The sequence below is a fragment of the Lethenteron reissneri genome, chromosome 34, assembly GCF_015708825.2.
Source record: "Lethenteron reissneri isolate LAM-NWPU_2019-01 chromosome 34, ASM1570882v1, whole genome shotgun sequence".
NCBI lineage: Eukaryota > Metazoa > Chordata > Hyperoartia > Petromyzontiformes > Petromyzontidae > Lethenteron > Lethenteron reissneri.
In genome coordinates this window covers 7,566,373-7,592,086 of record NC_083812.1, presented here as the reverse complement: position 1 = coordinate 7,592,086, position 25,714 = coordinate 7,566,373, and the positions used below count along the sequence as shown (strand labels likewise).

Genomic DNA, 25,714 nt, shown 5'->3' with positions numbered 1-25,714 from the left:
GAGCAAAAAGAGTTGCTTCATGCCAAATCAACAGTGGTTGTCCTGTTACAGGGAATGACTTCCCCGTTTCCCAGTATGGCCACGGTGACGAGATAATACGTGATCTGTGACAGCTCCGGATTTAACGCACCACTCCCACCTTCCGTAGCCCCCTGTCTCTGAGCGTTCCCACTTTAATGTCCGCAACAGCAGCAGCAGCAGCCCCCATCCCTTGCATCTCTGTTCTTCCAATCGTACCTCCCCCCCGCCTCACCGACGCCGCCTGCTAGGGGAAGCCACCACGACGCGTATTCGTGGTCGCTCACGACAATTAAAATTGTGCGAGCGTGGGGCGTGATCACCTGGTCCGAGGCGCACGATGACACAGTTTGCATTTGCACAGTCACCAACGCACAGCGCCTCCGGTACTGGCAGATATTAGGATATAATAATACGGCTACAATAGCAAGGAAACAACCGTGTGTGTGTATATATAGACGACACAACTTATATGAAAAAATATATATGATATTTAATAAACATTACGAAAAAAAACAATATAAGGGACGACAAGGCGACAAATTGAACTGAGCAGATAGCCTGAGGATAATTGATTTGTAGTTCAGCCCCAAAAATTAGCTCAGTTCACTCACCTATCGGGCTCACTTTCTCGTCGGCGGACGTCGCATTTGGTTCAGCGATGAGCGTCAATCAGAAGGGCAACGTATACGAGTCTCACCAGAATTACGACAACGATGCGTTCGACGGCTCGCGTACCGGCTCGCCCACGGGCTCGGTCCGCACAATGTCGGCGAGCAGCGCTTTCGGCGTGCCGAGCCACAAGGAGATGCTCACGGAGCCGGTCTCCGACGGCGGGGGCCGGGCTAGCCCTCGCTGTGGCCCAAGAACAGCAACCGGGATGCTGTGGCAAGGTCGGCAAGGCCATCCGAGGTGGGTGTCTTGGCATTTATACATTTATTTGAAGCTTTCGTGACTAAACAATGTGTCAATGCTCTTTGGTTCTTTCGGTAAAGTGACGTAGGTAGAAAAATAATGGATCAATACGTTTTGCAACGCAAGCAATCGTCATCAGGTGAGACAACTACAGCAAGAAAAAACTGCTTAAGTAGTTGTCTTACCTGATGACGATTGATTGTGTTGCGATCGAAACGTCGTGATCTATTGTTTTTCTACCTACGTGACTTTACCGAAAGAACCAAATGTATGGATTCCTGCAGAGAATTCCTCACATCCGCGACCCGATTACCCACGACTCTGATTATCCGTGGTGCTAATATGGTCGGGAAAAAAACTGCTATTATCAGCTGCCCTATTGCTTCCTGTTCGCTATTTTAATTACAATACATCGCGAAGCTGATTCCTAATATCCGCGGTTTTTTTTCACGGGTAAGAGGAGTCACGCAACATATTACTCCAATTACCCACGGGCTATTCACGAGTTTAAAGCCCATATCTAAGAGTAAATTCGCGGATAATAGGATCCGCAATATTGCCCCCCTATCACAGCGGATAAAAGGAGTTCTGCGTTTACATTACTGTATGTTCTGGATTATAATCCGCAAAAGTTAGAGCTGCGTCTTATAATTCGGTAGCTGTGTGTGTGTGAACCAAGATTGTTAAGTTTTATTAACACTGGGCACAGGTTTGCAGTGCGTATTACATTCCGGTGCGTCTCATAATACCAAGACTAAGCTATGTGTGTGTCCTAGGAAAGCCTCGCAGAGTCTGAGTTCACACCTTTTAGTTTTCAAGACGTCCCTGCATTGAGACGGGATGCTGCCGCGGTGTGATAGTTATCACGCTGGACTTGCAATACAGGCTCGATTCCATCTCCCGGCGCGATAGTTTAAACTTTGCGCACGTGTCCTGAATTCGCCGCCTCTGTTCAAGTGGCTCCACCACAGCAGATCGGCACAGGTCCAGTATGGTGGAGTAAATCGCGAATACAAAGACAAAGATCCCCCGTGTAGCCTTAACAGACTGTAGGGGCAAGTGCTGTTATCGAGCACCTATGAAGGCCGGAACGGTATACGAGGGGGTGGGTGGCCAGCACCACGCCCGACCGCCTTTGTCTCCCTAGTGACAATGCTTACACACGACACCAGGTACTAATTTGAGGCTGAATCGACCTAGGGGAGGGCCCGGGACCGGTTTAGATAATCGTCGCTGGTGTTGGCCGTGAGCGGGAATCGAACCCGTATCGCCCGGTTCATAGCGCAGCGCGCTAACCGCTACACTATCGCTCCCCACCTCTTCACAGACGTTTGGTCAACGTGGAAGAGAAGGCCAAACAACGTGTCGAGGTTCTAGCCGTCGAGCTCTATCTAGTAGAGGCTGCTCCACCAGCAGTGGCGTGAGCAAGCAATTACAGGGCTGCACCTTTAATTTTGTATTGGGGATGTTTAGTTAATTCACGCTTCGTGCATCTTTGCTTCAAGTGAAAAGCACGGGTAGCACTCAAGATGTTCGCACAGGACGAGTTCACGAAGCAACTTGCTGCACTGCCATATCCTGGCCACTTCAACACAGCGGGTTTGAAAGTTTCACAGATATGCGTGATCCACCAACCATTTCCTCCAAACCACTGGGCTACAAGCGTGCGCCACCACGCCCTTGACCTATGGGTGCGGATGATGATGATGATGGAGCAGCATCAGAACCGTCGTGAAAGGGTACAGAACGGATTTAATAGCGGATGCTTGGATGTATGTTGCACTTCTTTTGCACCGTACCCAACCGTGCTAATCGGAGGTGCTTGACGCATATTTGAATTGGTTATTAAATATTCGCCCAAGTAGTTGTCAACTTCGGACAAAATGTCATCAATATTCGTTTAAATTGTGAGAATTATATTCAGAAAATGGCTTCGCAAACAAACAAGGGAGCAATTCTGAACCAATGGTGAAAATTCCACATTCCAAAGATGGTAGTCAGCCTCTCCATAACACAACCACTGTTGGCTTTCTACAGACGGGTTCCCCCTTTTATCAAAACCACAGGACGCAATGGGCATTCATTGGATCGCGTCGTCTTCTGTAAAGTTTTAGTTTTTTGCGCTATGAGGCGACATTTCTTCTCGTTCCGGAATACTAAACGCGTTTTATCGGAGTGTCTTCCTCGTCTTCCTCATAGTTCTTCGTTTCTTGGCTCTCCTGTCAAATTGATGGGGATTTTTTTCTTCTCATAATCTGCAGGTCATGAACCGGCGATTGACACTCAACAGACTACCGTCTAAATTTCGATTTAAAGCTTTCGTGACTGCAGGGATTCATCTTCTTGGTTCTTTCGGTAAAGTCACGTAGAAGGGAAATAATAAAATAATAAAAATAAAACATAATAAAAAAACAATGTTTTATTATTATTTTATTATTTCCCTTCTACGTGACTTTACCGAAAGAACCAAGAAGAAGACTACCGTCTGTTCTTCATACCGATCAGACGTTGGGCCGTTACATTAAACAATACAAGTACAGTTGATAGAGTGTATTGTATACGGGCCATCGGCAGCATAGGCCATTATGTGGCTAGTTCGTTGTCAAAACTATAACGTCGTGATTTATTTCATTTTATACCTACGTGACTTTACCGAAAGAACCAAAGAGTATGGATCCCTACAGTGACGAAAGCTTCAAATCAAGAAAGAAGAAAAAAACTAAAGGAACTTAGCATCAGGGCTTAATGTCTGGGAGCTGTTCAGGGCTGAGCTCCAGAAAATATTCCCCCCACCCCCACCAGCTGCCAGGGGGCGTGGTCTAGGTGGGGGCGTGGTCTAGGTGGGGGCGGGGTGAGGGGGGGGTCGGTTGGGGACCTCTGAAAATATTCCAATGAGAGATTAACCACCTGGGTTCAATCCCCGGTCATGTGCGGGAGTGAGCACTAAGTCAGACTGATAAACATGTGTTTAGACCGCAGGGGGAATCCGATGAGCGACAAAGCTCAATTTTTTTCACGGATGTCCAGAAGCGACGAGTGAGATACGTTACAACGGCAAACAGCAGAACAAATAAAAAAAATAACACACGACTCGATTGGAGGCCACTTAGGTCCGTGGTCGCACGCGATAATCATTGGAAATAAAGTTCGGCAAGTTGGACGAGACATGTAGAGAAATACCGCAATTTTTTTAAAAGGAAAAAAACCCAACGTTTCGGCCTCGTATACTGACCCTATCACAACGGTAGGGCAGTTGCCACAGTTGACTGGCTGTTGACGTTGCTTTGTGCTCGAATGCTGCTGCTGCTGCTGCCACCGCCGTTGAGTTTCAATCGGCCACGTCGCAAATGTGGAAATACGCGCAATCGCGTGAAGGTAATTTCGGCGCTTTTTGTGTTCTTGTTTAAACCTTTACGGTGAACCTAAGTGGGGAATTTTAAGTGCGGCTGTCTCAAGTTCACATTCAAAGACTGAGTTCATTCTGGATTTGAATCTAGACTTCAGCAAAACGTTTTTCTTGCTGTGGTTTTCCCACCTGATGACGATTGCTGGCGTTGCAATCGAAACGTCGTGATTTATTTTTATTGTATACTTACGTGACTTTACCGAAAGAACCAAAGAGTATGGACTGAGTTCATGTTTGCAACACGTTGCTGACGTGTCCCCATCTCCATCCACACCACCTCATCGCGACAGCGACGTTGTTGACCACCACCACTGAGCGAATCCTGAAAGGAAGCCGCGGCAGTGCGAAGTCGGAACATCTGGAAGAAGAAGAAGAATAAAAAACACAGTTGATAAGTCTGTTGTTCGTAAGGCCCTAATTGTACTCGTCAACACGCGTTACCTTGCGTACTCGTAGACACTGAAAACTAGGGTCTGGATTTGTAATTACAGTACTGCCCAAGTTTACATGCGTGCTACTTAACAAACGTAACCATTAACAAGTAATACACATTAAAACAACTAATTTCTCAAAACACCTTACTTGTATTGTGTGTTTATATATCGGCCAGAGTTGTTGCGGGTGATGGTAAAATGGTGAAGAGAGTTAATGTGGTCAATTAATTAAGTCCGACTCGTTTCCCTGCAGCAGCGAGTCACCGTGTAATGGAGGAAGGGATGAGGTTGCGATTATAGTGGCAAGCATCATAGAGTGCACACCATAGGATTAGTGTTATGGTTGCAAAGTGTTAACAATTAGATTCATATTCTTGGTTCTTTCCGTAAAGTCACGTGGAAGGGAAATAATAAAATAATAAAAAACAATTTTTATTCATATGAATCCCTGCAGTCACGAAAGCTTTAAAACTAAATTAGATTATTGTTAAGAGTTAGTTGTATGCGTGTCGTCATTGTTAAGTGTGTGTTTAGTAATGGAATTACGGTGAACTTCTTCTGCACCGTACGTAGCCAACCGTGCTAATCGGAAGTGCGGGGGTAAGAACAACAAACTGAACACAAAAAGCAGTGTTGATCTGCTTAAGAGTACGATTGTAGAGAGTAATGTTTACATATGATTTATGGTAGGATTACTGTATTACCATGGTCAGTGAGTTCCAAATATCACATTTGCTACACAGCCAGGTTATACCGCAGACTCATAGAAATTCGGGCTTTTATTTATCAGCTGGGGCTCTGTGGGGCTGAGCTCCTGAAAGTTTTCGCCACCCTCCCAAGACATTGAGCCCTACGTTTAATACAGTCCGGCAGTATTGCACGATGCTTTCCATTCCAGAACCCCTGACTGTCAACATTGTCGTGTGTGCTGTCCAGGGTTTTGGGGGACGCGCCTCACCGAAGTCAATGCCACTCGGGAGCAGTACTTCAAGACGACCCTCCGTGAACTCATCATTTACGTCGTCTTCCTCATTGACCTCTGCCTGTGTGAGTTGAAGTTACGTTGCCAAATACCCACGGTGTGTTGTGCTGCAAATGTTACGGCCCTTCATACGAGTAGTCTCCCTGCCGTGATTGGCGCACTTTGCTCGGTGGCATGATATAGGGTTGTAAATGGTCCATGATTCATTTATACATTTTTATTATTAATAAACATTTGTTCTCCCGGCGATCAAATTGATTATTAATGATTTTTTTTCAACGTTTTGTCAACGCTGTAGTCTCTAGTTGTAAGGAAAGGTCATGCGAACCGATTGCATATAACATATACGAACCAGAAATCCCAATTCTTTTAAATGCCACCCGATGCATGTATCATTAGCTTCAGCATTGATATGAATTAATTGATGCATTGTTAGACCTCTATTGTATAAGTTTGCACGTCAATAATACGCATCATGCAACCACGTATCTGGTTTGCCCTTAGTCCAGTTTGAGCCATAAGTGCTGTATGCAAAGGGTCTTATTTACTTTGCTACTGTACCCATATCAGGTGTGGGCAATTGATGTAACTGAAGATGAAATACAAGCTACTGCGTACCATTTTCACATGGATTCAAATCTCTATCCACAATAACATGGGATGGAATCAAAATACACAGCAGGCAGCACGACATTTGCAACAGAAATCCACACCTCCGTGTTTCGGAGTCATGCAAGTACATGCAGTTTTTTTTTATTTATGCTCAAATTACCAACCCCAACCTCGAATAATGACAACAGAGACATGCCCCCTTACAAACGTACAGAGCCCTTGTGAAGATCAACTGCTGGATGAGGGCCTACTCACACTATGCACGTACTGTAGTGTGGGTAATACGACCATAATTCGCCACGCCTGTCAGTACATGTTGACGAAGGCTCTGAGCATAGATGTTGGAGCATAACACAGTACAACAATGCATTTTGTTGCACTGCCCTTTATTGAGAACATAGCTCCGAAATAATCGACAGCACCTGCATGGTGATTTGAAGATTTCGTGACTGCAGGAATCCATACTCTTTGGTTTTTTCGGTAATGTCACGTAGGTATAAAATAAAATAAATCACGACGTTTCGGGCGCAACACTTTACCGAAAAAAAACAAAGAGTAACTTGGTGGTTGTCCACTTTCCAGGCCCAAGCCCGCTTAGCTTCTAAGATCTTGCATAGATTCGGTGCATTCTGAGTAATTAGTCATAATGTGTCATAATTAGCATTTTATAGATACATAGACAATTATTTTACACAAAATGGCAATTTATCTCTCGTGGCTATCAGCTGTCGTACACTGCATTTTACAACGGTCATATTTAGACATTCTTGAAATAACCTAAATTATTTTAGGATACCTTTACTTTCCAGCATCTGATCATGAAACAAAACATGTGTTTGACGGAAAGTCACAGGCCAACCCTACTCAGAACACATACGTGTTTAAAAATATATCCTGATAGTAAAGTGAAACATTTTGTGGAAAGTGACAGCCTAACATTTAAATTCGCGTGTAATGTCGTTTCACTATTCTGGGTTATTTATAATACACAAAGAAGGTTTTATCTCTTAGCTACAGACATCGCATGACAGTGAAAGCCCTGTCGAACAGGACGCAGCCGTCTAAGGCACTAAACTTCGGACGGTTACTATAGAGCAAATTGCTTGTTCCAATAAATGTTTGCAGATAGGTCATGTGACCAAATGACGTCGGCACGGCTTTGTTGGTAACATTTGAGTTATGTGGGTAAACAGATAACTTGATCGTGTCTATTCTATTACCTGTCGACCAAAACAAGTTCCCTTTGTTTTTTTTTCTGTGAGGTTGACACAATGCGCTTGCTATCTTTGCCGCACAGGATGCGTCTCGTGTATCCGTTGAGCAATTATATAGCTTTACCTCTTGCAAACACGCAGGTTGTACTGGGAATGTGCACAGAGATCACATTTGAATGGCTAATTTCGCATGTTTCCATTCTATGGAGAAATGTCAACAGCACGTCATTTTGTTTATCTGCACAGCAAAGAGAGATTGTTACTATCAATTTATGCAGCCAATGCTGTTTTAACGCATGCAGTTTTAAGAGAACAAATGCCCATTGTCAACAGCGCTGTTATATCTATAAAACACACGCTGCCCTGACGTAAATTGCCTCCAAAGCGCCCGTTAAAAAATAATAAACATCAATTTTGGCAGCATTTATCAAAAAATATTGTTGATTTAATGTTTTTTTATGTGTTTTCGGTAAAGTCACGTAGGTAAAACATCAAAATTAATAAAAAATAATAAAATAAAAATAAAGATCACGACGTTTCGGAGGCAACACAAGTCTCCGTCATCAGGTGGGACAGTCACAGCCAGATCAGCTGCATCAAGTGTTGATGCAGCTGATCTGGCTGTGACTGTCCCACCTGATGACGGAGACTTGTGTTGCCTCCGAAACGTCGTGATCTTTATTTTTATTTTATTATTTTTATTAATTTTGATGTTTTACCTACGTGACTTTACCGAAAACACCTAAGAATATGATTCCTTGCAGTCACGAAAGCTTCAAGTCTAGAATTGATTTAATGTTTGTTTCTATGCCGAGCATTTGTCAATAACGAGTGGAGCGGTGGCGCAGTGGTTAGCGCAACTGCAGCAAACCTGGCGACGTGAGCTTTAATTCCCAGCCACGGCCAACATCAACATTGACCAGCGTGGTGAAGTATGGTCAAACACACCTCCACGACCGACACGGTATGGAAAGGGTTTCATCCAACAGCAACAATGAGATGATAAACAATGAGATGATAAACAATGAGATGATAAACAATGAGATGATAAACAATGAGATGATAAACAATGAGATGATAAACAATGAGATGATAAACAATGAGATGATAAACAATGAGATGATAAACAATGAGATGATAAACAATGAGATGATAAACAATGAGATGATAAACAATGAGATGATAAACAATGAGATGATAAACAATGAGATGATAAACAATGAGATGATAAACAATGAGATGATAAACAATGAGATGATAAACAATGAGCTCAATAACATTTTACTACGGGGGATCTTTCTCTTATTCCTATAAAACACAAATAGATTACTGATATTCGTTAAAAGTGGAGCTTTTTTAAATCTTAAAGTACAAAAATGTATACATGGTCTCAGTGACAAGTCAAATAAACAGTTTAACGCAATGTGGGTTCATATTACACAGCTATTACCTCTCTCAAATTTAGCAATCTTTGGAAGAACGTAATCAACCAGATAGGGTGTTGACTAATTTGTTTATAAGTTTACGAGGTTTGTTTTATCTTTCATTTGTACCTGATGATGATTGTTTGTGTTGCAATCGAAACTCGTATGCTATTATTAAATTTATTTTTTCCTTTTACGTGACATTACCGAAAGAACCAAAGAGTAATTCCTGCAGTCACGAAAGCTCCAAATCAAGTTAGCTATTATTAAGTTTATTAAATCCCAGTTGTCTACTGTTGACAACTACGTAGCCTGGCAAATAAATGGTTTACAAAAATGTCTAAGGGGGCGTTCAAAATGACGTCACGCACCTATGGGGGGTCAGACATTTGTGACGATGTGTGACGGGGGGGTGAGAAATGTGACGTCACATACAAATGCGCAACTTTAAATAAATATAGACAACACGTTCTACTTAATTAAATATAATTTTTAATAAATGTTTTCTCCTACAACATCAGAGTGCAGCGCCACATTAAATACGCACTACAATGACAATAGTTTAAAGCGATTTGAAGGATGTTTTACTTTTTTTGGGGGGGGGGCAGAGCTTTGTGACGTCATATTTAAGGGGGGGCGGGGTCTGACTTTTTGTGATGCCGTGTGACGAGGGGGGGGGGGGTCAAAAATCGTCCAAAATCGCGTGACGTCATTTATGGACGGCCCCTAACGCGTGCCGTTGATTTGTGTGTGCAGTGACGTTTGGGATGATGAACACCAACACGTACTATTACACGAAGGTGATGATGGACCTGTTTGTGGAATCCCCGGTCTCTCCCATCGATGGGACCAACTTCAACAGCATCAGCAGCATGGACGACTTCTGGAAGGTGCGACCCTGACACTGCGATGGTTGTGGATTGCGTTCTCGCGCGTAACACGGGACAGGCACGCAATGCGTTATTGTTACAGATACAACGTTTTATCAGTGCGAGGGTTATGGTCAGAAACATCTGACGTTGTTACCCACGCAATCTCTATCCAGGTTCTAAGCTTCTGAGATGTGAGGCGGTCGGGCGCATTGTGGGGTGATTTGGTCATCGACTAATAATCGAACACACCGTGCACCCTAAGCAAACACGAAACGCATCAAAACAATGCGTCGAAGAGCCTCGACGTCGCTTCTCTTTGCTCCCCTGAACGCGTGACCCCACTCATCACGACAGGTCGTGCAAGGTCCAGTGCTGGATGGGTTGTACTGGGAGAAGTGGTACAACGACGAACAGCTGCCCGTGAACCAATCGTTCATACAATACGAGAACGTGATGTTGGGCGTGCCAAGAGTTCGCCAGCTCAAGGTGCGCAATGGCTCCTGCACCATTTATTCCCTCTTTCGGAACATCATCCCCGGATGCTACGATGGATACTCGCCCGGTGAAGAAGACAAAGACACATTTGGAAGAGGCACAGGCACAGCGTGAGTTACTGACGCCGATCCGCGTTAGACACTTGCACACGGACGACGTGTTTTCAAACGTCAAGTAGGTAGGAACCGGTTCGCACAACGATTTAAAAGTGAGGTTTCATATTCCTAACCGGTAGATGTTCCTCTAACTACAAATGGTTTTGCTGGAAGACGTGTGTCGTTCTGCTTGCAGTGGGGAGCAGCAAAGGTTGTACAAAGTTGAGATTTTATCTGGATGAAAAGACACATTGTCTTGTAAAGCAAATGTTGGTGGTGCACCTTAAAATGCACCTTAGTATCTAGAAAATACTGTATAACCAAAAAATATTGCGTAAAATGTCCTTTGCAAATTACAAGTTTGTTGTCGGAGTGGGCATCACTCGAACTGCAGCGATATCAGTTTAACACGTCGGCTTTCACGACCAATATCATCCATAAGAGTTTTTTTGGGTTAGATCGCGTAAATATATAAATGTGTCGTTAAAACCCGCCACCACCCGACACAGCGAACTCGTAAGGGTTGTCACGTAAACAGAACGTGGCCACTATGAGATCTCTTTTACCAGTGGCAAAATATAATAGTAGGTTTTTACCCTTTTAACTGGTACAAAACTGACACCTTTATTCAAGGCATCATGTTTGCAATGACCACAACACAAGTAGTCAAGTAGTTGTGGTCATTGCAAACATGATGCCTTGAATAAAGGTGTCAGTTTTGTACCAGTTAAAATGGTAAAAACCTACTATTATATTTTGCCACTGGTAAAAGAGATCTCATAGTGTAAATGCTTACCCCGAGCTCTCAATACTCTGATATTGCACTGTGTTTGAGTTGTACGCCTTCTGGTGTCATCTGGCCCTACACCAATGGGGACTAGGCTCTAAAGAAAGCCGTCTCGGGTGTGGGCCAATCAACTTCAAGGACAGTGCATATTATCATCCTTATCAGAGTTGCTTCTTTTTGTTTGCTTGTTTGACTACTTGTGTTGTGGTCATTGCAAACATGATGCCTTGAATAAAGGTGTCAGTTTTGTACCAGTTAAAAGGGTAAAAACCTACTATTAGAACGTGGCCAATTCGTAACTAGTACAACATTGCGCACTAGAGACGCCTATTGATGGATAGCTGAATTGCAATATTTTTTGTATTCATCATCAGACTGATATTTATTTATTAAATGTTTGTCTTTGTCACCTGACTAGCATTGGTGATTTAATATATGTTCCTCCCTCTTTCTAATTTTTATTTGAGAACCATATTTCATTCTTGATTTGAAGCTTTCGTGACTGCAGGAATCCATACTCTTTGGTTCTTTCGGTAATGTCACAGAGGTAGAAATAAAATAAATAATAAATAATACTTCAGCAAGTAGGCCTACTTCAGCATTTTCTTGCTGTGGTTATTCCACCTGATGAAGATTGCTTGTGTTGCGATCAAAACGTCGTGATTTGTTTTATTGTGTTTCTACCTACGTGACTTTACCGAAAGAACCAAAGAGTAACCATATTTCATGTGCATGGCCGCCTTCTTCTGCACATGGCCATCGTTTTGAGACAATGCCAATTGGCAATGAATGATCAATGAACGTTATTGTGATTATCATCTTAACAGATGGAGGTATTGGTCAGAAGAAGAGCTATCTGGGTCATCCCACTGGGGACTGCTGGCTCAATATAGCGGAGCCGGCTACTATAAAGACCTCTCACGTCGCAAGAACGAGAGTGCACCGATGCTGCAGGAGCTGAAGGACTTCCTCTGGCTGGACCATGGAACTCGAGCCGTTTTCATTGATTTCACCACCTACAATGGGAACATCAACCTGTTCTGTGTCGTCAGGTGTGCTTTTGTTGTGCAAGTTGTCTGCAATGAAAGGAAACAAAATGTCGCAGAACTGTAAAAATACATTTGATGATTCCATGTTCGTCACATATATGTAGTTTGGAAACTGTCGTTATATTTTCGGATACAACTACTTTAATTGGCATCTTTGCAGAATGCACATGAAATGCTCTTGTATGTCTGCATACTTTGGCAGGATGATTTGAATATGCAATGTGGTACTAATAACTAGATTTGAGCTTTAAGTATTTTTTTTACATGAATTCCACTTGAAGTAATTTTTTTAGATTGCATTTGTAATGTCATGTTTATTACACTCCGTTTCTCTTTGGCTATACGTGCACCACACTACTTCGTCAAGCGAATACGATATCCCTCTGGCACCATTATGCCGAGCATTGATCTACCTACAAAGCGTTGTTTCAGTGTCGCACTTACTGTGTAGCACACAGCGTAATTATTCTGCTGCAAATCGACGCAATCCTTTTGAGCCACACATGGCTGGTTCGTTTATGCTTGACGTGGCCGAGCAGAAGCAGGTTGCCGCTCGTTGCAGAGGTTCGCAGTTCGAGCCTTGAGGCCACCCTCGTTCAACAGCTCGACAGTGGGTGTTTAAGATCACGTGACATTATTCTAAAAAGAGTAGGCCATGTGTGCTGGTGGCACAGTCCAATTTAATTTTTTGCATAACCACAAATTATCTAACTGGATAAAACCGCGTAGGAACATCGTTCCTAACCGGCAGACTACATCCGTCCGCGAAACATAGCACTTCCGTGATAGCCTCGTGCTGTCTGATTGGCACGAATGCCGCATGTACTAAATTAATGAATACTCTTGCTCCCAGGCTGGTGGTCGAGTTCCCTCTCACCGGAGGGGCACTGCCCTCATATCAGTTTCGCACCGTGAAGCTCATCCGCTACGTGAGCGCCTTCGACTACTTCATCATGGCGTGCGAGGTCATCTTCTGCTGCTTCATTCTCTACTACATGGTCGAAGAAGGCCTAGAGCTGCGTCTCCATGGCACGAAATATTTCAAGAGCGTGTGGAACTGCCTGGACATCATCGTGATTGTGGTGAGCATCCTCACGCTACCGGAATTAGTACCACACGTGCAAAGGCACTCCTCATACGATGTGTGATAAAAAAAATGAAATAAAAATAAAATAATAAAAATTATTTGCATTTTTTAAAAAAATCTAAATCATTTATTATTTTATTTTTATTAATTTTAATTCCATTTTTTTTACGTACGTGACTTTACCGAAAAAACTAAGAGTATGAATCCTTGCAGTCACGAAAGCTTCAAATCTAGAATGATGTGTGATAAAGTGCAGCATTGTGGATGCTCAGGCCGTGGTTGTCCACACTTCTAATTCTCTCCCTTCTTTATGTTCAAACTCAAGATTTTCCTTCCCTCCGATGACATTGACTGGTTCTGTCCTTATTAGACTCCCTCTAGATGTTCCCACCCCTTGCCATTCCGTCATCCTCTTTCTCCGGTTGTATAGACTCGAGATGTCGTCGTCTCAATCGATATACATCGCAGCGCAATCCACCCTCTGCGTGCAGTCATGGTGGTTGAGACGGCTCTGCGTGTTGTGTTGCACCACTGCTCAATCTCTTTTGTTTCAATTTAGTGTTGTTATTTGTTTTACCTGAATGTGCCATGGATGTTTCTATGTTTGGCCCGAAAGGAATTTTTCGGTGATTAAACTTTTTAGATGCTGCACAAATTCAAATGATCGTTATTTTGGTAAATTAATCACTATGGTACAGAATCCGTGTCATTATTACACCAGAAGTGGAGAGTGCATTTGACATGAGAATCTTTCTCACGCACATCATATTTTTTTGCAGCTCTCGATGGTCGCCATTATCTTCAACATCTGTCGAACCATCGCTGTGAGTAACCTACTCGGGGCGCTGCTCAATGATCCCAACATCTACGCCGACTTTGAATACCTCGCCTTCTGGCAGACACAGTTCAACAACATGTTGGCCATCAATGTGTTCTTTGCCTGGATCAAGGTGAGCGGTTTTCACTTGCCCGAACAGAACATTGCTTTGATGCACGGGTCTTTTGCGTTATTTTCTTCATGAAATCATATTATAATTGCAGTGCATGTCCGCCTCACTGGGGACTTCGGATTTTGTATTTGAAAAGGTCGGATTATGGGAATAAATATAATGAAATTGTTGGTTACACCGTGTACAAATAGGGGTTTGAATGACAAGTTCAGTGGACACACTTCTTTATACATGTGGAAACAACTCAATTATGGTTACAAAGTGAGTGAATGTACCTGAAATGAAGATTACATTGCTATGCGAAAGGTCAGACTTGAAAACTTCAATACAAATAACAGTTACAGCATGCAAAAATACTCCACTGTGTGTGTGAAAAGTTAATTCATTACGGCGGATACATTACAGTCGTATATGCGATGGACTATACAATTTCTATGCTGCTTAGTGCAATGATGGACTGCCAAACGCACTTTGACTTCCTCTACAAATCACCCGAAAATTAAATGTACAATGATGGCTTCTTGTGCAATCGCGCCCTTAGATCTTCAAGTACGTGAGCTTCAACAAGACCCTGACGCAGCTCTCCTCCACGCTGGCTCGCTGCGCCAAGGACATCCTGGGCTTTGCCGTCATGTTCTTCATCATCTTCTTCGCCTACGCGCAGACAGGATACCTCGTCTTTGGCTCTCAAGTGGAGGACTTCGGCAGCTTTGTGAACTGCATGTGCGTTTGTTGCAGCACCTTGGTTGCCATGGCGGCGAGATGTCAACTACCTCGCCTGGTATACGGGAGGTCGCAGGGTTCGATCCCCACCCTGACGCCTGCTGCTGCTGTATATTTGGAGTTTGCGTCTCTCTCTCATTATCACGGTGGCTAGGAGATGTCAACTACCTCGCCTGGTATACAGGAGGTCGTGGGTTCGATCCCCACCCTGACGCCTGCTGCTGTAGATTTGGAGTTTTCGTGTCGCTCTCCCAGTGGTCACATGGATTATTCTCTGGGTTCTCCCGTTTTCCCCTCCACATTTAGAAACATGTGTTTATAGTATTTGGCTGCTATAAATGTCAACATGATACGCCACTTCGTTGAGCTATCATTTGTGGCTTGGTCGCTTCATAAAAAAAGAGCTATATAGCTCAGTGGGCCTTACCTGGTAAAATAAAAAAAGTTCATAGTTTAAAAAAATAGTTAGGTAGTTTCAATACTCTGCTCAAGATGCTTGTGCTATCGTCAAAGATACGTATTTGTATGTATAGGGCACTTAAATGCCTCAGACAACTCTAAGCACCTGACATCACATCTCATCTCAACAAATGGCCTGCTATATCTTCTTGGTTCTTTCGGTCAAGTCACGTAGAAGGGAAATAATAAAATAATAAAAATAAAACATAATAAAATAATTCTCACGACGTTTCTCATTCAGACGCTGTCTTTTCGACAGACCTGTTCTTCACCTGAGGACGGCTGCTTGCGTTGTGGCCGAAACGTCGTGAGAATTATTTTATTATGTTTTATTTTTATTATTTTATTATTTCCCTTCTACGTGACTTTACCGAAAGAACCAATAAGATGAATCCCTGCAGTCACGAAAGCTTTAAATCGAAATTTATTTTATGTTTTATTTTTATTATTTTATTATTTCCATTCTACGTGACTTTACCAAAAGAACCAATAAGATGAATCCCTGCAGTCACGAAAGCTTTAAATCGAAATTTGGCCTGCTATAGTCTAACCAAGGAGACCCCCGGTGGCAGCAGTCTCTGTTCGGTGCAAGGTTAACGCACCGTAAGTCTGCCAGTAGAGGGCGGTGTTGCTATGCAGATTTTCACAATTTATAAAATTTGGACTGTTAAGCTGGCACAATGACATTGCCGCACAACAATATGAATATTAAATTAAATGTATTGCTTTCAAATATTTTGTATTCGTGTAATGGCAATACAATCTCATGGTGATTATCTCATCAATGGATCTTTGCTGTCAATAAGCAAATGCATTACATCTTGACTTAAAGCTTTCGTGACTGCAGGAATTCAAAGGCATTATTAATAGTAACTGAAACATTTACAATTGCTTAAATGACAGCGTCGTGGGATGCGGTTGTATTTAGGTGCTTTCTAAATCTAAATGGCATTATATATTAATACATATTAAGGGCTACGTTGTGGGTGGCATAGGGCTGTGCAGCACTATGTATTGTTGTAATGTACTTATTGCTGCCCATGTTTGTGCTCCGTACCTTCACCAACCACATGGCATGGGGAGGCCCTCATCCAACAGTGGCTTGACAAAGGGCAGTACGAATACTGTGTTTATACAAATGGCTGTCTCAACAGATTCACGCAGTTCCGCATCATCCTGGGCGATTTTGATTTTCATGCCATCGAGAACGCCAACCGGATCCTGGGCCCCATCTACTTCACCACCTACATTTTCTTTGTCTTCTTTGTTCTGCTGGTGAGCTCTCCATGACCTGAGTACGAAGCCAAAAATGTGCCGGATACAGGAACTTAGAGGAGCCAACACAGACTGCACCGTGATATTTGAGCCAATAATATAAGCTATGTGATGAAGCTTGAAGGCATTGAAAACAAAACAGTCGAGTATTAAATACTGACACGTGCAAGCACCCAATAATTGTTACGTATCCCGCATTTGTATAGTTCACTTATACAAAACGTTGCTTCTTAAAACACTAACCATCGTCATTTTCCCAAAATTCCTTCTAATCACACCCAGTGCTTCTACATCACTGCTAATTCAGTGTATGGGCTTTTACTTAATATCAAAATCTTTCCTGTTGTAGAATGTTTGTGATTCTGCATTGGCAGTGATGCATAAGGACAACTAATACAAACTCACATTTGTCAATACCATTGCCCTAAAAGGAAACAATATTCAACGGGTGACATTTTGGAAAATTTATTTTCTTCATAGCAGTGAGCTAGATAGGCCAGAGAGAGTGAGTGATTAATAGTGGGATGCAATGGAGCCCTGTAGAGGCCAGCAATGGCTCATGCCTGTTTGTTTGATGCTCTGCAGAACATGTTCCTGGCCATCATCAACGACACTTACACGGACGTGAAGGCAGAGCTGGCGGACACGAAGGACGATTTTGAGTTTGGCGACTTCTTCAAGCAGGTGGGTGGGGTTCTCTGATGTAACATAGAGACACACCTGAGGCCTACGAGACTAAAGAACAGGTCAGGATGGTTTAAACGTGTAGTGTAGGACCTGAGATCCACTTCCAATGACAAACGTGGCCAATACAGAGACACTGAAATGCTGGACGATGCAGCAGGGCCCAGCTATGCAGAACATTTATTAAAATAACATTACAGGACACTTGCTTAGATTACAAAGCAATATGTGCCACACAACGTCTTCCAAAGGGCAATGATTATAATTCGGTCAAACTACAACACTCGTGCCCGAGGCCCTCCTGCGCTATGGGAACGGCACTCCCCGAGCTCAGAGATGACCCACGCCAAGAGCCGTTAACGAGCGGACCCAAACACGCAATGCCCCGAGCATTCCACTCGCGGTCCTTAAATAGGCCCCAAGGCATAAAGTGCCCTTCGATCCGCAAATACTTGATCTGACCCAGAAACCTTTATTATGAATATTGGTCGCGAAAGCCTACGTGTTAATGTGCATATTCTTGTCAGAAGGTGCTATGACTCGCACCACTCGCCTATCTCCCCATGGATTGTCTGTCATACGGTCCTCTCCTCTAGGTGACTGCACGTTTTTATCTGAATTGCAAAGGCAGACTCACTCTCATTGGCCGAATTACGCATCTGCAATGGGTAAAAAACACTCCAGCTTGTCTCTGGGCCACAGAATGGACCTCCGTGGCGTCACCACGTGGCGTCGCTGCCTCCCTTGATCCTTTACCCCCCCCCCCCCGCCGCCCATGTACCGGCAACAACGTACTGAAGCCTTTCCCTTCCATTCATGGTAAAGGGGAATTGTGGCACACTTCCCGAGGGAAAACATGCAGTGTAGGTCTACCTTTCAATAGTGTTGTTGCAAGAGCCTCTGTTTAACTTGGTCAAGAGAGTTGTCAAGGGTTTTATGGTGATCGTGTTCCCAGGACATTGCAACTTTTGAAATGAGCTTTTGCACATCAAACACTGCTTGAATAATTGGGAGGAAAATATTCAGCAAAATGTATTATTTGGTCCATTAAGCTAATTAGAATGATTATACCTTATGTAGATTGTTAAATAGCATTAGATAATGAATGTCATGTAAATAGTCGTAATAAGGTGGAAGTTAATGAATTGCAAGGAAGTCGAATGAAGCAATGAATGCAGATTAATCACACTTCAAACGAAAATTGGTATAATTAATTTAAAATGATATTCATGTGAATATTATAATTATATTGAGCCCAAATAAAACATATTTCGTTTGCACTGCACACTGAGGAAAGTTACTTATTAATGCACTCATTATAGCGCCCTTCTTGATCTCAAAGTTTCAAAGGGCACATCTTGCCACACATTTATTCTGGCAATTTCTGTCTGGTTGCCAGGGTTACAAGAATATGCTGAACAAACTGAAAATGAAGAAGGATGACATCGCAGATATGCAACGTGCCTTGGACTCAGCTGGAAAGCACTTAGAATATGACATCTGGCGCAAGAATCTCAAACAGTATGACTATGTGAACATTGCCAACATTTAATGGTCTCCCAGAATGAATTACAAAAACACCTAACCATGCTTGTACTATAACCTGTGTAATATACATTAGATTGCACATTGTAGAGGTGTATGTTGAAATTATTTCGCACCATACATCGCCAACCGTGCTAATCGGAGGTGCGGGAAATTGATTAACCTCCTTTGAAATTGTATAAATTGTCGTGATTCAGCATCGCAGTTCTGTTCGAAAATTGATTCTGTTTTAAAAATCACGGTGAAATGGTAGCACCTCTAATGGCTGCAGGGGTGACCTGAAGCCATGATACCCAATGCATACGAATATAAAAATATCGATTATGACACCTGCGATCGATGCTTGTATCGTGAGCTTAAGAATCATTATGAATCGATGAATTGTTGCATCCCTATATATTTGTGTTAATGTGCTTCACACTTGATCCTTCACTGAATATTGCTTGGCTGTTTCTTAGGTGTGTCGTGAACGGATATTTCAGGATAAAAAAACCCTAAAATTAACACATATACACAAACCAGTATGTGCATTATGGATCGTAAAAATTAAGTGTTGTATTTGATTTCACTGCTGTTTTACCTTTGCTTGTGTAAATGTACATCTTCTTGGGTCTTTCGGTAAAGTCACGTAGATAGTTTCAAAGAAAATAACAAAACATAACAAAAAACTACGATGTTTCAATCGCAACACAAGCGGTCGTCTTCAGGAAAAGGGGGGTTAGCGACCTACGTCGTAGGTTTTATTTATTTATTTTTTATTTTATTTGAACCTACCTACGTGACTTTACTGAAAGACCCAAGAATATGAATTCCTGCAGTCACAAAAGCTTTAATTCAAGATTTAAATGTACATCATTTTCCAACTGACAATTTGCCTTCAACGTTTTATTACTATCATCATCAGGCTAGGCCACTCTGATGAGGAAATCGCAGCTGCCTTTTCCAAGTTTGACAAGGACTCGGACAACGTGTTAGACGAAGATGAGCAGAAACAGCTAAGAGCGGAGCTTGAGGGACAGAAGGTAGCCACATTCCCCACACCACTCACCATAAACAGCATGCAAAGAACACTTATTGTGAATAGAAAACAATGTATGGATAGTATATATATTGTTCACCAACCCGCACTTACCAGCATGGGCAAGCATGGGTAAATAACTCCCATAACCGACAATGGTGTGGGGAGGCCTTCATCCAGGGCTGCCGTGTCGACTAAGTGCAATTGTTTGACCATACTTCCCCAAGCTGGGATTAATTATTTAACACATATTTATCAAAATCTGTGGTCGCATTTATTGGCTTTATCGCTAGATAAATCAATCTGTGTAAGCACTCCTGTAACAATAAAACGCCAAGATGTGACTGCTGTGCTCGGGAAATGTTGTGTTGCGCACAACTGCACTTCACTCGTTAAGGTGGCATCTGTACTTCAGATTGTCATCTCCTTGGCTGCAGGATAAATTAAATGAGGATATTGAGGCTCTGAAAACCATGGATAATTCTGGGAAACCTGGAGATGCATCTCGTGTGACAAAGGACGACTTCAACAGGCAAGTTGACATTGACAGCACACGAACATTGACGGTTTTCATCAACATGCCAGTACACTGTCAACCTTGTAAGGTGGGCTAGAGATGGTAGCTCAGGATTTGATTCTTCAATCAATTTGTGTCAGAGTTTTAAGTGTTACCTCTTGTATGCGTGGTGGGTTTTTGGTTTTCTCCAACATGTCAAACACTCGTTGGACAAATATCCCTATGCTAGGCCTTTCTGAAAAACCATGTTTATTAACGGTGAAGCTTTCCAGGTTAAATATAGGCCATTACTATTGTTACGATAATTATGATTGTTATTGTTGTTGTATTCCATGATCATATACTGATAGTATGACACAATTTGCCACGTGAAATAAATGCCACCATGGCTTGACACTGTTCTGGCAAACACCGACATATGGTTCGTGACACGATGACCGCCTTGCTAATTCTCCCCACTCACCTGCCCCCCGACTCTCTACTATAGGCTTGCCTCCCGGGTTGCTAAGATAGAGAGCTCCATGGGCAATCTCATGTCCAAGGTGGAGTCCCTGCTGACCAAGCTCGAGATGGACACACCTGAAAACAAAGAACACAACGTACGCAACAATTTCCACCAGGTATGGGCAAACGACATCCAGCAAGTATAAGTATTGTTTGAGTTTGACACCGCGTCAAGAAATGGGCACGCGTGTTTATGTGCAACACTGTCAACAGTGTCGAGGTGGTGTGTCACTCACTTATCTGTTGTTTATACTGGTAGTAGCCTCCTGGTTACACCAGCCCACAGGGGATTATTCTGTCCGTCCGTCGTGCATCCAAAAATGGGAGGGGTGGGGCTGGGTGGAGAGGGGAGGGTGGGGAGGGGCTGGGTGGGGAGGGGAGGGTGGGGAGGGGAGGGTGGGGAGGGGCTGGGTGGGGAGGGGAGGGTGGGGAGGGGAGGGTGGGGAGAGGCTGGGTGGGGAGGGTGGGGAGGGGCTGGGTGGGGAGGGTGGGGAGGGGCTCGGTGGGGAGGGGCTGGGTGGGGAGGGTGGGGCTGGGTGGGGGGTGGTATCGGTGGGGCTGGGTGGGGAGGGACTGGTCACCCTGTGGTGCCCTTATTAAACTCAACGTTTAACCTACTCACGCCGGCTTGTGCCCGCCCTCACAGCGGGCATATTTGCGGAATACACCACGCCGCCGTTGACCCTGGCCATTGACCGAGCAACCCAACGTTCCTACCAGCTCCCTCCGCAGGAATGTGTTAACCCAGAGCTAAAAGTATAAATTCTGTATTTCTCTGTTGCCTAATCTATAGGACAACCAAAGAGGACATGTGTGCTTCGTAGTATCCCCGTAGCATATGCACACAAGCAGTTGGTGCTGTAAACAAAGAACACCAGCCTCTTTTTTCAGCATGGGGCACTTTAGCAGCAGGTAATTGTTACCGTCATAAACTTTAAGCACTGTGGCCTCATTCGCTGTCCTGTGTTGTTGGAAAAAATATGAATGGCAGCCATTTGTCAATCAAGGCTTCCCCACACCATGTCAGTCATGATCATACATCACCACACTGATAGTGTGAGTTGGTGAAGTTAGGATGATCAGAACCGGTTCAGATATTACTCGCCACCGATGTTAGCCATGGTCGGGATTCAAACTAAGCGCATCGGGTTTAAAATGCAGAGCTATAACGACTGTTCCACTGCTCTCATCCCCTGTATATATAACCTTAGAGTAACATTCTACGTGTATTCATTAAAATGAAGTAATGTTCTTATTGTTCTTTGGGTCTTTTGGCCAAGTCACGTAGATAGGTTCAAAGAAAATAACAAAAAACTACGACGTTTCAATCGCAACACAAGCAACGGTCGCTTGTGTTGCGATCGAAACGTCGTAGTTTTTTGTTTATTTTATTATTTTTTGAACCTATCTACGTGAATTTACCGAAATACCCAAAGAATATGGATTCCTGCAGTCACGAAAGCTTTAAGTCAATATTTAATGTTCTTATTGTTTATTGCGTTCATAATTTTGCCGGATCTTTTTCTTATTTTTTTGTAGAAAGAAAATGACAATAATAAGGACAACATTCTGTGATTGTCAGGGTGAGTGCGACGTTTATGTTTCACCAATGCAGTACGTAAAATATAAATACAAAAGAGCATTTTTTTTTTTAATGTACAGAAATGGTATGTTGGAATGTATAATGGGAGAGGATGCAACACGTGTAACTTCACATCAACCGATGCACAGCTAAAAACACCCCGAGCATCATACGTGATACACCATGTTGTTCACAAGCACCTCCACCAACCTGGTTTATTGCACTGCCTGCAAACGCCATGCCCTCCTCTACATTGGAGAAATTAGTAAATGCCTACGCGGTAGATTTTACCAACATCTGTTAGCTCGACGTGCAGACATGTACACACCATTGGCTGGTCACTTCCACAGTGAGGATCATAGTTCCAGTGGCATGGATATTAGAGTCTTTGATGGCCGGTAAAGAGCAGCATTATAGTTATGAAGTAAATCAATGAGCTCACCTTCTAACTTGTTGATGTCTTTTTTTCAGGATGGAAACCTGCAGAATACCAGTGGCAAGATACACGTGACCAACATATAACAATATTTAAGAAGTCAAACACTGGCCCATAATCCATTCCAAAATATAACATTAACCTGATCCAAAAAAGTCATGGAATTCTCAGTTCACAATAAAATAGTTTAAACACCTTATGGATCCCCAATAAATGATTGGCTCCTTAACTTACTAGTAATATAATGCCTTTAAAGCCTCTAGAGAGGGGATCTGTCTTAAGCTCCCTGTAGTGGAGGCCTTTCCACCAGCAATGACGTGAACAAGCAATTGCAGGCCTGGGATGTTACCTTTCATTCTTTAAGTCTACATACACTGTGTGGTTTCGGTGTGATGATCACATCCCATTGATCACATCGAAATGACATGTTAAATCTAGGCCTTTCCCGAAATGTAGAGAAATGTATTTCGAATTTAGTGAACAAGTATCAAATGTGCAGCAACTGTATACATTACAACAGCCCTGTGTGATAAAATAAGAAGAGACCCACCTCTCCACAGTAGAATGCTCTATGGTAATTACGCAATTTAATTTCACTATTGAAATACTAACAAACCTATTGTAAATCTGTAAAAAAAATCTACTGCATTTTATGCATTCATGCAGTCAACCACATTCGAGGCTTACTTAATTATGTGACTAAGATCATTCAAAGAGCCATAATCCTTTCTTGCTTTTAAGGTGCCAAATTTAAAAAATAAAATTCAAAAGGGCATTCATTGACTTGGGCCCTGCCAAGGGCATAGTTGAAATGAGGGTGGGGATTTTTAACTGGTCATGCTCGCTTTTCTGCAATGTCATCAGATTTGGCACACAAAATATAGAAATTATAAGCTCAAGTGCTCCTATGATTACAGGTGTTTATGAAATAACTTGAATACTTCTTAGCAAGTTTGTATTTGAGCCCTAAGGCATTGGCCAGAATTGAGAAAACATATCAACCGGTATCACCTGTTTACAAATTGGTGTTACATCATAACGGATATATTCAGCCCATTTCCACATTTCTAGATATGAAGCAGCCCATCAAAACCTGCTCTCCATGGCAATCAAACTAATAAAGTTGTACTCTTGCTAATAGGTGACAGTTTTTTTGTATTAGCAGCTTACAACCCTGTGGAGGCAATGATTGGTGGATCACACAGATGTTGTGAAACTCCCTTTCTTTTGGGCGTCGATGTGCCATACCCTGGCTAGCCACGAGAAGGCAGTACTGCAAGTGGACTAATCTCCATTGGTGTCCATCTGTATGGGGATGGAGTATTGCCCCACACGTGTGCTTGGGTTTTCTCCAGGTGTTCCGGTTTACTGAAACTTGTATAATAACTAATTTATTGGCGTAAACATCTTTAAATAAAAACCCAAATGCAGGACCCTCCTGAAAAAAGAGTCATTTGACTTAGCGTCGTTTCCCTGAATAAATAAAACTGCACTTTGTGTTCCAAAGAGCTATTTATAAGCTATTATATGACATTGGTATATCCATGGGCTCAAATGTCAACATCAAACAACGCTAAATCCCAACTCCGAATACACGATGCTATTGCCTATTATCAAATGGAGGTGAAGTGTGCAGATATGCAGGTAATATATGAATGGTGGCATCATAGACAACATTATTTTCATACTCTTTGGTTCTTTTGGTAAAGTCACGTAGGTATAAAAATAAAATAAATCACGACGTTTCGGGTGCAACACAAGCGTCCGTCATCAGTTGGGAAAGCATGGCTTGCTGCTGATGCAGTCTGTTTTAAAACAGACTGTTTTTAAGCAGTGTTCATTGTGAAGTCACAGACTGTTTTAAAACAGACTGCATCAGCAGCAGGTCATGCTTTCCCACCTCATGACGGACGCTTGTGTTGTGCCCGAAACGTCGTGATTTATTTAAATTTTATACCTACGTGACTTTACCGAAAGAACCAAAGAGTATGGATTCCTGGAGTCACGAAAACTTCAAATCAACATTATCTTCATAGAAAAAACAACTGATTGCCATTATTCAACTTTAAATACTGAATAATGGTAATTACTAATAATCACCATAATTGCGCTTTAAACATTAGACTGGGTATAAGTAACATTTGGTTGCAAATATGAAATGTAGTTCATTGAAGGTAAATGTAATTTATACATGATATATTTAATTGTCATTGTATAAACAGTATAAGAATTTGTTTAAAATTAAATGTGTTCATTGTGAAGTCACTAAAGGTAATTTTCAATATTGCAGCAGTGTCAAAAATTAAGGTGTTGAAACTAGTTCAATATGTAACGTATTTAACTGCACTTAAATATTGAATTGCACTTGCTGGTATTTCCTTTAGGCGAACCTTTAAATATAACTTGGTAAATTTATAACATCGTATATTTGACATAGCTGCAATGATAAAGAAAATCCTTTACTACGTGTTAAGAAAAAAAAACTATACAGTAAATATGGTATTTACTATCATTACATTAATGGCAGGGATTTATATATTCAAAAGTATATCATCGTTGCAATGTATGCATGTGGATATTTTTTTAAAAATATGCTGACAGCATGATTTGATCCTTCATGTGTGCACGTGC

General features: G+C 42.4%; 1 protein-coding gene across 1 annotated transcript; it reads left to right on the top strand.

Moving 5' to 3' along the window:
• Positions 1-305: 305 nt before the first annotated feature.
• On the top strand, positions 306-24,821 carry LOC133350633 (polycystin-2-like protein 1). The gene is given in 17 exon segments (XM_061565214.1): positions 306-847; positions 849-930; positions 5,710-5,820; positions 9,762-9,895; positions 10,232-10,482; positions 12,082-12,306; positions 13,157-13,385; positions 14,170-14,340; positions 14,882-15,063; positions 16,677-16,797; positions 17,383-17,481; positions 18,881-19,002; positions 19,931-20,048; positions 20,482-20,576; positions 21,049-21,181; positions 22,605-22,648; positions 23,119-24,821. Coding segments are annotated over 16 exon segments (2,277 nt in total). The 5' UTR covers positions 306-679; the 3' UTR covers positions 22,641-22,648; positions 23,119-24,821.
• The last annotated feature ends 893 nt before the right edge of the window (positions 24,822-25,714 follow it).